The sequence below is a fragment of the Sesamum indicum genome, linkage group LG6 (assembly GCF_026168435.1).
Source record: "Sesamum indicum cultivar Baizhima isolate 11 linkage group LG6, ASM2616843v1, whole genome shotgun sequence".
NCBI classification, from domain to species: domain Eukaryota; kingdom Viridiplantae; phylum Streptophyta; class Magnoliopsida; order Lamiales; family Pedaliaceae; genus Sesamum; species Sesamum indicum.
The window spans coordinates 18,559,002-18,574,035 of record NC_142662.1 but is presented as its reverse complement, the minus strand read 5'-3'; the positions used below and the strand labels follow the sequence as shown (position 1 = coordinate 18,574,035).

The window sequence follows — 15,034 nt, the reverse complement described above, 5'->3', positions numbered from 1 at the left end:
CTACATATATTCTTCAATGAAAGACTTTACGTTCTATTTTTCCCAACTAAGAATGCTTAGGAAGAGGATGTGGCGATCATTAAATAAGAAATAACCACAACCTTAGCTGCAATATAGGATCTCAAATTACTACTACTAAGGAAGCCTCATCATTTTTTTGACTTATCCACCTCATTAGAAAGTCATTTCTAAACAGCCCTTTTCTTTCCTTCATGTCAAAATATCATCCTTTGTAGAGAATGATGTCTGACTTGGAATTCAAGCAGATAAAGAAGTTCATTCGAATTAGTTTGTTCCAACTATATATTAAATTTTCTACAAAAATATGGAAATAGATAACAATACAAATCTAAGTCTCAAAGCATGACTTACAATATTAGCAGTACGGAGATCCTTCACAACCATCTTGCACATTATGGTGATGCTGAAGAAAACAAAAATACCATCTCCTCTCAAGTCAGTGTAGTACTGATGACTTTGAAACTTTATCATTTGCCATTAGCATCCACCGACATCAAACATGACTCCTAATTCCGATCAAATCAAAGAAAGAGATACAGATAATTTTCAGCCAATAACAATTGTTGATCTCCAACCATCATTTAAGCACCAACGCAGCTTTGAAACAAGACACATGTATGCATTTGATTTCCTGAAGAAATTCCACCTAAAACTAGGACACCTCTTAAATTCTATTCTAAAGCTAGGACATGTACAAAAAATATTGAACAAGACAAAAAAAACTGATTTGGGTCTAACACTTTCCTTTGCCTTTCATAATCAACAGCAATGACCTTAAAAGGAAACACTATTTGGAGCTCTAGCAATGACCTACATATATACTTCAAGGAAAGATTTTACGTTCTATTTTTTCCAACTAAAAACGCTTAAAAAGAGGATGCGACGATCATTAAATAAGAATTAACTACAATCTTAGCAGCAATATAAGATCTCAAATTACTACTTTTAAGAAAGCACCACCATCTTAATAGAACCTGAGAACCACCTAATTAGAAAGTCATCTGTAGAAAACACTTTTCTTTCCTTCATGTTAAAATATCCTTTTTTGTAGAGAATGATGTCAGACTTGGAAAATCATGTAGATAAAGAACTTCTTTTGAGATAGGTTTCTTGAACTACTATACATTAAATTTGCTACAAAACATGAAAATAGGTGACAAAAGATACAAATCCAAGTCCAAAAGCATGACTTACAGTATTACCAATAGGAGATCCATCACAACCATTCTTGATTCCCAACCGTCAATATAACATGGTTTGCATTGTGCAATAAACTTCAATGGATCAGGGCTCCCATAATTGTAGACATTTTCTTCAAGACAACTAGAAACTAATGTAAGATTTGGAAAGAAAGAAACCAAGATATATTAATATGTAATCAAGAACCAAGATGAATCTTTTGAGTCCTATTCTCATACTAGCCATTTCAATGACAAATCCACTTTGGAACTTGGGAACTTGCAGTCAGTATAATTTTGTAACTAAGAATTTGTAGATGCTCTGCAACACAATTTAACAAAGAACACACAATTACATTCAGATAAAGCCTTATCAACACATGGGTCATGAAGCACACATACAATAGGCGCTCTCATGAGTTTTGGTGTAGCTCTCATTAGTTTGGTGTACATATCAATTTCATACTCTTCCCGATTAGAAGAAGAGACTACTACATAAATTAAGCATGCTTCATGAGAAGAGTTAACTCCCAGAAAAAGGAATTGATTAGTTACCTCAAAGTACCTGTATAAGATACTATAAGAGAATCAACTACGAGAAAAATAATAATGAGTAACCGAACTGAAAACAAAAAAAAATATATATATAAAATATAAAAATGACATCAGAAAAATCAAGGAAGATCAAAACATAGAAAAAAAAGAAAGCAAAATGGAAAAAATCAGAAAATTAAAAAATAAAAATATGGAAAAATATAAAAGTTAAAATCAAGAACTATCAAGAAAACACAAAGAAGATTAAAATAATAAAAATCAAACATATAAACAAGAAGAAAGAATAAACCAAAACAAAAAACATTCAAAAGATTGAAATATAAAATATGGGGAAAGAAATACAAAAGTTCAAGAAAGTATTCGCTAAAACACAAAATAAAATAATATAAATAATAAAAGATTTAGTAACAAAAAGGTATAAAGTAAGAAAAAATAAAAAATTGAATCAAAAACTGAAAAAAGAAGTATCAAGAACACACAAAACATAATAAAAATAAGAATGTAACTCACAATACCACACGCTATCTGCATATTCACCTCTTCTCCTTTTGATGTGTTTCGATGGAGTTTCCGAGAGTATTCTTCCATCATTGCGTCTTCGATCGATCGTACCACTTCCGAATCCCATTCATTCCACTCAAAAGAATTGAAAACAAATACAAGTGAGAAGTTGAAAAACTATGAAAAATCAAAAATCGGAAAAGAATTTCCCTCTCTCGCTAGCGAGGAAAAATGACCTAATTGAGAATTGAAAAGAAAACCAAGCATACGAAAAAACTAAAGAGAGAGATGAAAATGAGAACCAAAATGGGGTGGGAGCAACCTATTTGTATCGAACAAAAAATTGTACCGTTGTGTGTGAACATACTGTTTTGATTTTGGGCTGACAACTGTCTCTCAATCAAAAAATTATACTGTTGTGTGTGAACAGACTGTTTTGATTTTGGCCTGACAACTGTCAATCAATCCTAATCAGATATTAAGGGTATGGGCCTAAATTCAATTTGTAATATCCAAGATAATTAGAATCATTGGGCCGTGAATCACTTATGGCCTGTATTTATGTATATCTAATTTATTTTTCGAATTTTTTTCTTTTGATTAAAATAAAAATTTATTCTTCGTATTATCTTTATAAAAAATAGTAAATTACATTGACACCCTATATGATTGTGTTAGAATATACAAACATCCTCTACTTTTACAAATTTATAGTTACGCCCTTGAGGTTATATTTATAATTATAACTATATCCCTTATTTAATACAAAATTTATACAAACACTCAGTTTGTGTAATTTGATCTAACCTCGGGGAGTATCAATATAATTTATCCTAAAAAATTAAGAGTACATATTATATTTGGCCCCTTAAGTTTTTATTTAAAATCAATTTAGTCCCTCGAGTTCATTTCTTACTTTAGCATCCTTAAATTTTAGTTTTTATCTCAATTTGGTCCCTCTAACCAGTTTTTGGCAAATATCACCAGATTTTGACTTTTTGGAGGATAAAATAGTTAGTTTAAGTTTGATTTTATCATTTTAGACCCTTAAATTTATATAATTATCAAAACAGTTTTTTTTTAGAAAGAAAACTATTTTTTTTATATTTTTATATGGTGAACATGACGTAGTTATATAGTATGAAAAATAAAAATATGAACTTTTGTAAACATAACAGCATATTGCTTCACATAAAATTAAGTAGTCTCTTTTTGTTTACATTTTCAAAAGTGAAAAAAAAAATCAAATTATGAATAGATTTTATAAAAATTATATACTCAGAAAATATAATTAAAAAATTTAAGTCTATTTTTTATTCTTAAGAGTTAAACATAAGTCAATAAAATTAAAATTTAATAATATTTATTAAATATTAATAGCTACAATTTTAAAGAAAAAATTGGTGAAATATACTTTTAACTATACTATTTGGTGGATTTTAAATATATATAAAATTCATTTCAAAAGATTTTTATAAATTTTTTTCTATAAAATGGAGCTATATTAGTTTTCTATAAAATGGTGCTATATATTAATAAAACCTCTAAAAATAAATTATACATATATAAAATCCACCAAATAATCTAGTTCAAAAGTATAATCTACCTTTGTTAAGTTTTAACCTTTTTAGATGTATCTTACATCGTAAAATAAAAAATTACAGATTTAAAATTTTTGTTATATTTTCAGATCAGATAAGTTTTATAAAGCTTATCATAATTTTGGTTTTTTTTAAAACTATTTTTAAAAAAGAGACCTGTTTATTTTTGTAAAGTTTATATGGCTCAAATGACCAATAAGGTAGGCCCAGCTGAGTAAAGGCCCAAACCCACCAGGCTGCCCACTTATTCTACCCGGTAACCCGACCCGGTTCGCCCACTACTTATTGTCTGCAGCCCTAACCCTAATCTGCTATTTTCCCCATTTCTTCTTGCGCCGCTGAAATCTCTCTTCTCTCTCTAAAGTCTATTATCCTCCATGGATACTCCTGCCTCTACCTTCTTCTTCTACCGACGTTTTGGAAGGAAACTTTCCAAAGCCAATCCAATGGCTTTGTTGGAAAGTTTCCTCACCTACCATTCTCTCAATCCGTCTTGAACCTTATATATACTCCGTCTTCTTCCTCGGAGAAAATACACAGCAGTATACTAGCTCTTATTATTCCTCTCATATCATCCATATAAAGTGTTTTTGTGACCCATTGTGAGAGGCGAGGTCTCCGTGATCTGTGGTACGGCTGACAGTGGTGTAACCGTAGGTTTGGCCCCTTTACTCTTGGTGTATAAGTCTCAGTGACAAAGGAATTCGTACCTTGGTGGTTGGGTCTGGCGACAACCTGAGCCGTTTCTCAAAATCAGATTTGTTCTTTCTATTTGATTTGTTCTTTACTTCTGTTCTTTCTTATATTTTTATATATCTTGGTCTGTATTAAGGAGTTTTGTACTCTATTGTTATACCTTGTAATAGTTGATAGGTATTTGGTGAAACGAATCACTGGGGGTTATCCACCCAACAATTTTAAATTAAGTAATATATTATTATTATTACATTCACAAGAGTTCAAAATTTTCATTATTCCCATAAGATAATTACAAGCATAAAAGTTATAAAACAGTTACTTTGTTATTTAAAAAAATGATTAATTTGACAAATTAGTAACTTAAGGAACTTAATCAAACTTATTAACAATTTTACCCCAAAGAGTCAAAATTCGACCACATTTTCGTAGGAAATTGGTCAGAGAAGGACCAAACTAAGATAAAAACTAAACATTTAAGAATGTTAAAGTCAAGAAATAAATTTTAGGGACTAAAATAATTCTAAATGAAAATTTAAGGGACAATATGTAGCATTTATCCAAAAAAATAAATATTAGAAACATATTCTATATCATTTTTAATAATTAGTCATTCAATCAACAACCTTATTCCCTTTTCTTTTTTCTCGAATGATAAGCAATTTATTATATTACTCAAATATTGATTCAATATATCAATAATTTAAATTTGTATTTAATACATCAACAACTCAAAATGACGAATACGTGTAAATGAGACAAAAACATAACAACATACTATAAAATTAAACAACTAATTTCATTTGTTGAACTCGAACTCACAATCTAAAAGTTGTGAGGCTTCAATCTTATTAACCGAGTAAAGCCTCATTGGCAGAGATTGTCCATCAATCTTACTAACCGAATAAGGCTTCAATCTTACTAGCCGAAGAGGCATGTGCAAAGCACGTGCATGTACTCCTTCCATGAATTTAATGAAAACTGATAATGGGACGTAAATTACAATTTTTTTTGACTTGTGGGACTAAATCTGCTGATGAGATGTAAATTGCAATTTTTCCACCATTTGCCATTTGCTTTCAATTATTTCTTAGCTACTCTAATCAACAGATAGAAACATAATGGAGGCCAATTGAATGTGCTTATTGTTAGATGGACGTTAAAATTAAAAGCGTATTTATAATTTTTCAAATAATAGGAAGATATTTATAAATAACAAACTTCAAGAGATGTAATTGTAATTTACCCTTTTTGATGGGCTAAAACCACTAACATCCTATTAAAGTTAAAAATAAGTAGCCTTTTTTAGGGGCTAAACCCAATTAAGTCATTACAACTATTTTCAAAAATATACACACAAAATAATTATTTTTTTAAACTAAAATTTTATTCAGACGAAGAGATATGGAAGAAACATTTTGGTATGAATTAGGCGGATATGTACATGGCTTAAATGTTACCCAACTTTAAAATATTAATAAATTCTATATTTGAAAGCGGGTAAGAAGGAAATGGACCACAGCTAACATGTGAAATTGGGCTTGTTGAACATTAGTCGTGTAAATATTTTTTATATAAGATCACATCCCCATTTTTCATTTTTCATTTTTCATTTGCCATCTGAAGGGAAAAATGCAATTTACGCCTCATAACTTAGATCATTTATAATTTTGGTCTCATTATTTTACGACTCAACAACTTTAGTCGCATAAATCTAAAAATATTGCAACTTACATCCCATTAATCATTTTCGTTAAATTATAAACAGAAAGAGCACGTCTTTTTCCATAATTATGTAGTCAACATTGGTTGTCACTTTCTAGTATATTACTAACAATCTGATTTCACAGGCTTCTTGGCTGAAGCAGCATTCAGCATTCACAAAATTTAAATTGAATTGGTTGAATTATTGCTCAGATTGTGGGATCCATTTCGATAGTTTTCATGGCAGGTCTGGGGTGTTACATAACAAACAAATTATGACCAAAGTTCTAGCAAAGGTGACAAATTTAATGCCTTTTTGTTGGATCTTGTATGTGTCATTAAGGAAAGGAATTTGTGCAAGCAACAAAGCCATCATACTCCGACAATATTTTCATTCAGACATTCATCTCTGCTGACAACTTTATTACTATCTTTTGTTGTTGGATGAATCGTCATAAATGTCTAATTTTGAATAATAATAATTCAAAAAATAACAGTATATATTAATATTAAAAAAAAAAAGAAATCGTCACTAAAAAAACAATGGTTTTATATAATACTCTTTTTCCTTTATTTTTTTAAAATAATATGATGTATTAATTTATATATTTTATTTTTATTGATAACATAATTAAAAGTGTGAAATATTATTTTTTTATATGCATACAGTTGAAAGGTGCACGACGATTAGTACTATTAAAAGAGTTAAACAGTTGACCAAGTAAATACAATCAAACTAAGATAATCTCTATATATTATGAAGAAATCTATCCAGCGTGTAAGCATATTGGAGGATTTCCACAGCCATTAATGGAGGGCAAATTGTTGGAGGCCGCTCGCTCAGGAAATGTAGAAGCCCTTTATGATGCAGTTGGCGAAGATGATTCAATCCTTCAAAAACTTCACTCATGCGGGTGTGTTGAGACTCCTTTGCACCGGGCTTCCATGTTTGGGCAGGCGTAGGGGTGGCAGATGAGTCGAGCCGGCTCGCGAGCTCGACGAGCCGGCTCGACTTTGAGCTCGACTCGAGCTCGAAAAATTCGAGCTCAAGTCGAGCCTGCTCGAGCTCGAGCTCCTATCGAGCTCGAGCTCGAGCTGGGTTTGAAGTGTTCACCAGCTCGCGAGCTGGCTCGCGAGCTGGTGAATATTTTTTATTTTTTTTTATATATATATATTTATTTTTGAATTCTTTATATATTTAATTTTATATTTAATATTTAATCAGTTTTATAATATAAATTGATCATATATTATAATTATTAATCAACATCATATATTTTATTTTGGATAATAATAAATTATGGTACTTTTATTTATACATTTGATCTTTATATAAAAATAAATTCAATCAACAACTTAGTAAATTATAATATTTTTTATAATTAAAATTATTATAATATCTTTATGTTATATTTTAATATATATTTGTATTACGTTATACATTTTTTAAATTGGCAAGTAATTCACTTATGATTTTTTATTATTTATAAATTTATGTCAAAATTTAGTAATTCTATATATGAATTAATCTAATAATAATAATAATAATAATAATAATAATGATGATGATGATGATGATGATGATGGTTGAACAATTCTAATTATTATTTTATTATATATATAATGAGATTAAAAAATTTAATCAATAATTACCATATCTTAAAATTCGGGCATCCGATTCATACGAAATTTAAATATATACAAGACTGTGTTCATTAGATTATATCTGATGGTATGATTTAAAATCACATGGCCTGATTTAACGATACACCGTCTTGAATGATTACTCTTATGTTTTGAGTAGGATATCTCGATATCCGTATATCCAATAAGTTTAGAACTTTACCAAACGTATTTTTATGTAAGTTTGATCATATCTAACGGTCTGATCTGAATTTTGATGGTTCGATTAACCCATGTTGTTCAACAATGTGAAATGATAGTTAGATCAATGTTATACTAACATTTATCAATATATAAGTTTTGCAAATTGTGAATATATATTAATTTCAACTATATCTATGTAATAATTTGATGATTCAATCTCATAATTTAAAATAATAATAATAATAATAATAATACATTAATACTAATACTAATACTAATACTAATACTAATACTAATAATAATAAAATAATAATAATAATAATAATAATAATACAACAAAAGTCAACACCCATCTCTTTCTCTCTCTTTTTCTCGTTTCTTCTTTCTTTTTCTTTCTCTCTTTCTCTTTCTAATCTCCATTCTTTCTCCAATCTTTTTTCTTCCCCAAATCCTTAGAACCCTAGCCCCAAATCCATCTCTCCCTCCGCCACCGCCACCGCCACCCGCCACCCACCACTTCTCCTCCCCCTCTCCCCCCCCCCCACCACAAGGAGAGAATTGCAAACTCTCTACAAGAAGAAAGAGATCCCTGCCAATATCACAAATGTCGTCGTGGCCGCGCTCTAAAAACTCTTCACATCGTTGAAGAGATTGAGGAATTTTTGCAGTCATGGGCTCAATTATGTCAATCTGAAACTGCAGAATCATCTATTGAGTCGCCGGTGACGTCGGAGATAACATCTCCATTTGTGTATTTTTGGATGTGATTCGGCCAAATGCGGCTCGACTCGTCCGCCTGAGGCACCCTGGAGTGGTTCGCGTGGTCCAGGCGCTGTCGAGCTGACGAGCTCGAGCTCGAGCTTGGGCTCAATTTCTCGAGCTCGAGCTCGAGTTCGAGCTTGGGAATGCAGTGTCGAGCTCGAGCTCGAGCTCAACCTGGGCGAGCTCGGCGAGCTCGAGCTCGAGCTCGAGCTTGAAGTTGCAGAGTCGAGCTCGAGCTCGAGCTCAACAAAAATGGCCGAGCTCGACTCGTTGCCACCCCTAGGCAGGCGGAGTTTGTGCAAGAATATAGGCAAAATTGCAAAATTGGTCCCATAAGTATGGGGGTGGCAGAATTGGGACCGTAAGTACAGGACTGGCAATTTTAGTCCTGTAAGTATTGATTTTTTGGCAATTTTGGTCCTTCCGACCAAAATTGCCCAAAAACGCGACGGAGAGATTTGGGGCTTAGGGGTCTGATGTCCACGTCCGCAACTTAAACACGTAGGAGCTTGCGTGGCCAATGACGTGGCATTAGGTGGGAAAAAGAGCTCATCTTTCCGCTTTTTTCACCGTATGTAAGAGCTCTCTCTCTCTCTCTCTCATTTTTGATGCTGCAAATGAAGTTGCAGGTGAAGAAAAACAGCAAAAATGTCTTTGGTGTGTCGAGAAGCAAGAAAATAAAATCAAGAAATCGAGTTCCATTTCAGTATCTCTCAGATAAAAATGGGGAAGAAGTACAGTGATTATATTTGAAGGTAGTTACTAACAAACCCAATGACTAGCTGCTAATCAACTAATAAAATCTCACTTCTACAAGAATTGTGTTAGGAGAAACACGATTGCTCCTTACTAATAAAAGTGTTAGTGCAAGTTGTAAAACGACAACTTTCCTCTGTGAAATAGCAACTTTCTTCGACAGAGACTAGACTTCCAGGCTCTGTTCATCACCTTCTTCCTTCAGCTTTCTTCTTCAATCCTGGTGCTTTCATCCCTGTCTTCATGATGTACCATATTTGGATTGAGGAAACAAGCGTAGATTCCAAGGCATTAGGAGTTCACCGGATTGTTTGGTTAGCAGCATTGTTGATCAGGTACGACTTAGGAGTTTAGGGGATAATTTGGCACTAAGCCTTCAGTCTTTTGTGTTATATAGCAGGTACTGAGCAGGTGTTTTCCATGCCATCTTCTAGAATCCCCACTGGTGACTGATGGGGCCAAGTGAAGCGAATCTCAAGTAGTGCCTAGAGAAGGGGCACCGAAACAAAACATGTTGATAGCTCTCCACTAAGTGCTGAACAGAAAGCCCAATCGCTCCTTATCTGCAGTGGACAATCTCTCAAGAACCTCCAACCAAATCAACTGCTGTTTTTCTCATCGCTGAGCAAAATAGGAGCATCACCTCCTCATCGCTGTCATCTCCAATGGCCTCATTCTTTATCCGCTCTAGATGTGGGTCAACAGCATCATCGACATCCTTCAGGTATGTATGCAAGAATGATAAAGAAGACATTTTTGCTGTTTTTTTCACCTGCAACTTCATTTGCAGCAGCAAAAATGAGAGATAGAGAGAGAGAGATCTTACATACGGTGAAAAAAGCGGGAATAGGAGCTCTTTTTCCCGCCTAAAGCCATGTCATTCGCCACGCAAGCTCCTACGTGTTTAAGTTGCGCACGTGGACGTCGGAACCCTAAGCCCCAAATCTCTCCGCTGCGTTTTTGGGCACTTTTTGGTCGGAAGGACCAAAATTGCCAAAAAATCAATACTTACAGGACTAAAATTGCTAGTCCTGTACTTACGGTCCCAATTCTGCCACCCCCCATACTTACGGGACCAATTTTGCAATTTTGCCGAGAATATATAAGGCTGAGCATAATTTCTGCCCACCAACTCTCTCAACTCAATCGAGACGGTTACAGCCCGCTGCACTTGGCTTCGGCCAATGCCCACTTGGAGATCGTCCAATTTATGCTTGAGTTTGTGAAGCAGAATTTTGCTGTTGTGGAGGTGTGCATGAAGAAAGATAGGGACGGGAAAACTGCACTTCATTCTGCCATGGTCAGTGGTAAAATTGAAGTCATTGACCTGCTCTTTGTCAATTATCCAGACGCTGCAAACGAGGTGACTTTTCATCAAGAGACTGTTCTACATCTTGCAGTGAAACACCACCAGCATGAGGCACTCAAATTCTTGATTGATCAGAAACTTGGATCGTCAGTTGAAGGTTTGCTGAATGTAGGTGATCGGGAAGGCAACACAATTCTACATCTTGCAACAGCCAACAGACAATTTCAGGTTTCCCCTAAATCGAGAAGATTTTTTCTTACAAAATCTTATTGCATCTTCTAGCTGTATTATTTAGTGTACACACGCTTTAGTGTATAATAAATGTCTTTTATCTTGTATTAGAGTCCATTTGGCGGAAGTTGGGAGATGGGGGGTAGAGGGTTAATTTAGTTATATTTTGTATTTTAAAATAATAATTTTGTTTTTTTATAATTTATAATTCTACACATATAATTTTAAAATTTATAAAATCTAGCCCTTTAATCTTTCATAATTTAATGGTTGTAATAAGTTAATTTGATCCCACAGCTATACAGAAATAACTTCAACGTTCATTAAAATAAAAAAGTAATAATATATTTTTTAGCTGAATTTTCAAAACATATGGGATTTTATGCAGTTTGACCTTTGTTTTACTGAATAAAAAATTCTATACATGTAATTTATATATTAATTGAAATAAAATATTCGATAGTTTTATTTTTTTTTTATTTTAAGAAAAGAAAAAGTACCTTATACATAAGTTGGGCCTTGGTTTCTCAACTCTATGTAGGAAGCCCGCAATTTATAGTCCAATCCTCCCCCCCATCCCATGCGGACAGGATAAGGTCGAATCCTTCCATATTCTTGGAGGAGTCCTCTTCTTATAGCTAGAGTCCAATGGTTTTTAGAAAAAAATAAAATAAAATCTTAACAAGGCAGTTAAGAGGATATCCTCCTCTTGTAGAATTTCTCAAACTGGAGGTTATTTTAAGGATAAAGACGTCTCCAGCTCATGTCCTCCTGCTAACATATGGACTCGCTTTGGAGGCAAAAGCTTATCCTTATCTTCATTTAGGTGAGGTGGCAGGATCTCCCATCTTTTGGGATTCAGTTAGAGGCACCCTCTGTATGGAGGTCTATTTTATCCATGAATAGAAAGTTACCTTAACAATAGTATGCTTCCAGCTTGTCTCGTCCTGTTGTCACGTGTCCTAGTTTTGATTATTGGAATTTATACATTCTGGCAGATCTCTTGGTGACGTTAAGTAGGTAATCCTAGATAAATTTGTCATCTAAATTCCTTGTGGACGTGTCCCGCCTGACTTCATAAGGGTATCTCTTAGTTTGGGCCTCTTAGAATTGGAACTCCAATTGGTGGGAGATGGCCATCAACAACTAGCTTTTATATGGGGTTTTGCAGGTTTTTTTCTTTTGGTCTGCTTCGTCTTTTTTGGGCTAATCCATTTTCATGGATATTGCACTTAAATTTTTTATCGATGTCAATATTTTTTCATTTGAAACTCTAACAAAAAGGAGATGTAATTAAAATTAGGTATTTTTTAAAAAAGTTGTGAGTTTGATTTCTATATATATAATTGATATTTTTATAGGCGGTTTAGATGTAATTAACTTTATATATATTTATACATATATATTACCAAGAAATGTTGATTTGTCATAAGCATTACTTTCGGTACACCATTTATCTGCAAGGATATTCTTTTCCTCGCCAATATTTATGTAAGGAAATTAGGTTTCCTCACATTATTAGAGAATAAGCCTAACAATCTTATTCGTGAGGAGCAACAAATTATTTTTCACGCATTAACATTATATGACGAAATAATAATTTTATGCTAGGAAATTATTCTTTCAAAACGTAATTTAATTATTTATTTTGTAGTAATATGCCCTGAACACGCTTCTCATTTGATTCAAACATAACTAAAATTTTGATTATTTTGCAGACAGTAGAATATTTAGTGAAGTTGTAGAATTTGAATGTGAATGCAGAGAATTCAAATGGCCTCAGGCCATTGGACATGTTGTTCGTGGATGCATTTAACTCAAACGATGCATATATAGAAGAGACAATTACACATGTGGGGGGTTCACGATCCCAAATGATACCGACAGACGCACAGATCGGGCTCCAACAAACGTCCAGACTGGGCTCCAACACTCCCCTCCGGATACTTCATCAAGCTTAAGTAGCCAAGAGGAAGACGATCGAAATGCAAAACAAAAATGGTTCACAGAATTGAGAAGTGGCATTATAGTAATGGCATCAGTATTCGCTACCATAACGTTTCAGGTTGCGTTAACTCCTCCTGGAGGGATGTGGCAAGATTGGGGTCCAAATGAAGCCACATCCAACACTACTTCTTCAGCCGGCTCCACACATAAGCCCGGAGAAACAATTCTTTATGATTTGGATCGTAAGAAATTCCGAGATCTGATGTGGTTAAATACACAGTCATTCTTCTCTTCTATTGCTACCATCTTAATGGTATTACAAGCTTTCAAGGTTGACTCCTTTGCATGGACCACGGGGCTATATTGTGCATACATCACTGTGTGTTTTGTAGTTGGAGAATATTTGTCAATTGTTGCGCTTGTCACATCTAAGAATGTGTTCCACAGTAAAGGGATTATGACATCTATGATTTTCTGGATGATCATCTTGATCGCTGCCCTCGTTAGCTTCATTTCAAGAGCCCTTAAACTAATTAAGTGAACGTATCCTCAAATTTCTCGACATGAGCTGTCTCATCTCCAGTAATGATATCTGTATTGTTATTTTCATTAATTTTCACTGATTTTGTATTTGTACTGTCAAATGGGTAACATTCAATTTATTTTGGTGAAACAACGCCAAATTTTTATGAGTTAATTTTATTAGTAAAAAACCCTCTGTTTTATTTAAATTAAAGAAAAAAAATCCCCATTTCGTTAAAAGCATCCTCTACAACCTAGGGGCCAAGTGTTGCTGGATGTCTATCTTTATTATTTTTCTTTGTTTTATGTTAATTTGTATGAAAACTCTAACTGCATGTCCTAATTTGCTAATTTAATAATTTAACCCCAAATATTTTATACAACTTCAATTTAATCCCTTTAAATTTTAATATATTGAATTTCAACCTATAATTTATTTATATTTTTCTTGATAATTGTCAATTAATCTCTCAATTATATATAAAATTTCATGAACGTTATAATATAAATATAACAATACTTATTTTTTATATGTCATTCAATGTGTTCTTTCACGAATTTATTACTTTATATGTGCATTTAAGTTTTCAGAACAAATAGTTATTTTCAATATTGGATATTTTTATATGTTTTTATATGCGCATTTTGAATATTTTCAAAAAAGATGAAAGTATAATTTTTATTTATTTTTGGGTAAAAGATAGATTGAAATTTTCTCTAGGCGGTGTAGATATAATCACCCTAAAATGTTATTTCCCTCACCAATATTTATGTAGGGAAATCATTTTTCCTGACCTTTTTTTTGTTAAATTCATCTGTATCTAAACGGGGAATTTGGTGCTGACCCCTACCCGTTTATTTAGTTTACAAAATTATTTTTCATAAAACATAGTTAAAGATTAAGTTTAGCTTGAGGGTTAGTTGTGAGGAGCTCATGACGAATTATTTTCTATGATAAAATAATGATTTTATGTTAACAATTCCTTGCAAAACGTTGGCTTTGTTTGGTTTCAGTTTGGGGGATTTTTAAGATTGGTGAAAACAAATTCAGTGTTTGCTTGTTTATTTTTACACTTTATCTTAGAAAATTTTTAATTTTTAATTTTTAACTTTCTATATATAATATATTTTAATACATATAATATAAAAGAGAGATTATTTTTTACAATGAACAGTGACTTTTGACTCTAATAAACACAGTATTAAATATACAATACTTATACATACATATATATAGAAGAGACATATTTAACGATAAACAGTAATTTTTATCTCCCAAAACAAATATAAAACATACAACACTTATTTTAAATTATTTTAAATCATCTCTATAAATAAATCCAAACATATTTTCGACTTATGGGACCAAAAATGTTACTTTCCCTCCACTTCTAATCAAATACTTAGCACTTTTAGTCCTATTA

The 15,034-nt window shown here is 32.6% G+C and overlaps 1 protein-coding gene across 1 annotated transcript; it reads left to right on the top strand.

The window, feature by feature from the left end:
* The first annotated feature begins 8,443 nt into the window (after positions 1-8,443).
* On the top strand, positions 8,444-13,770 carry LOC105164175 (uncharacterized). The gene is made up of 3 exons (XM_088881426.1): positions 8,444-11,191; positions 12,078-12,161; positions 12,957-13,770. Exons 1-3 carry the CDS (start codon positions 10,476-10,478, stop codon positions 13,627-13,629), a joined length of 1,473 nt encoding a protein of 490 aa, XP_088737552.1. The 5' UTR covers positions 8,444-10,475; the 3' UTR covers positions 13,630-13,770.
* The last annotated feature ends 1,264 nt before the right edge of the window (positions 13,771-15,034 follow it).

Coding starts and splice junctions, on each gene's coding strand:
- LOC105164175 (XM_088881426.1), top strand. CDS start 10,476: ATGTCATTCGCCACGCAAGCTCCTACGTGTTTAAGTTGCGCACGTGGA. Junction 11,192..12,077: donor AAATCTTATTGCATCTTCTA/GCTGTATTATTT, acceptor GTATGCTTCCAG/CTTGTCTCGTCCTGTTGTCA. Junction 12,162..12,956: donor CTCTTGGTGACGTTAAGTAG/GTAATCCTAGAT, acceptor TGGATGCATTTA/ACTCAAACGATGCATATATA.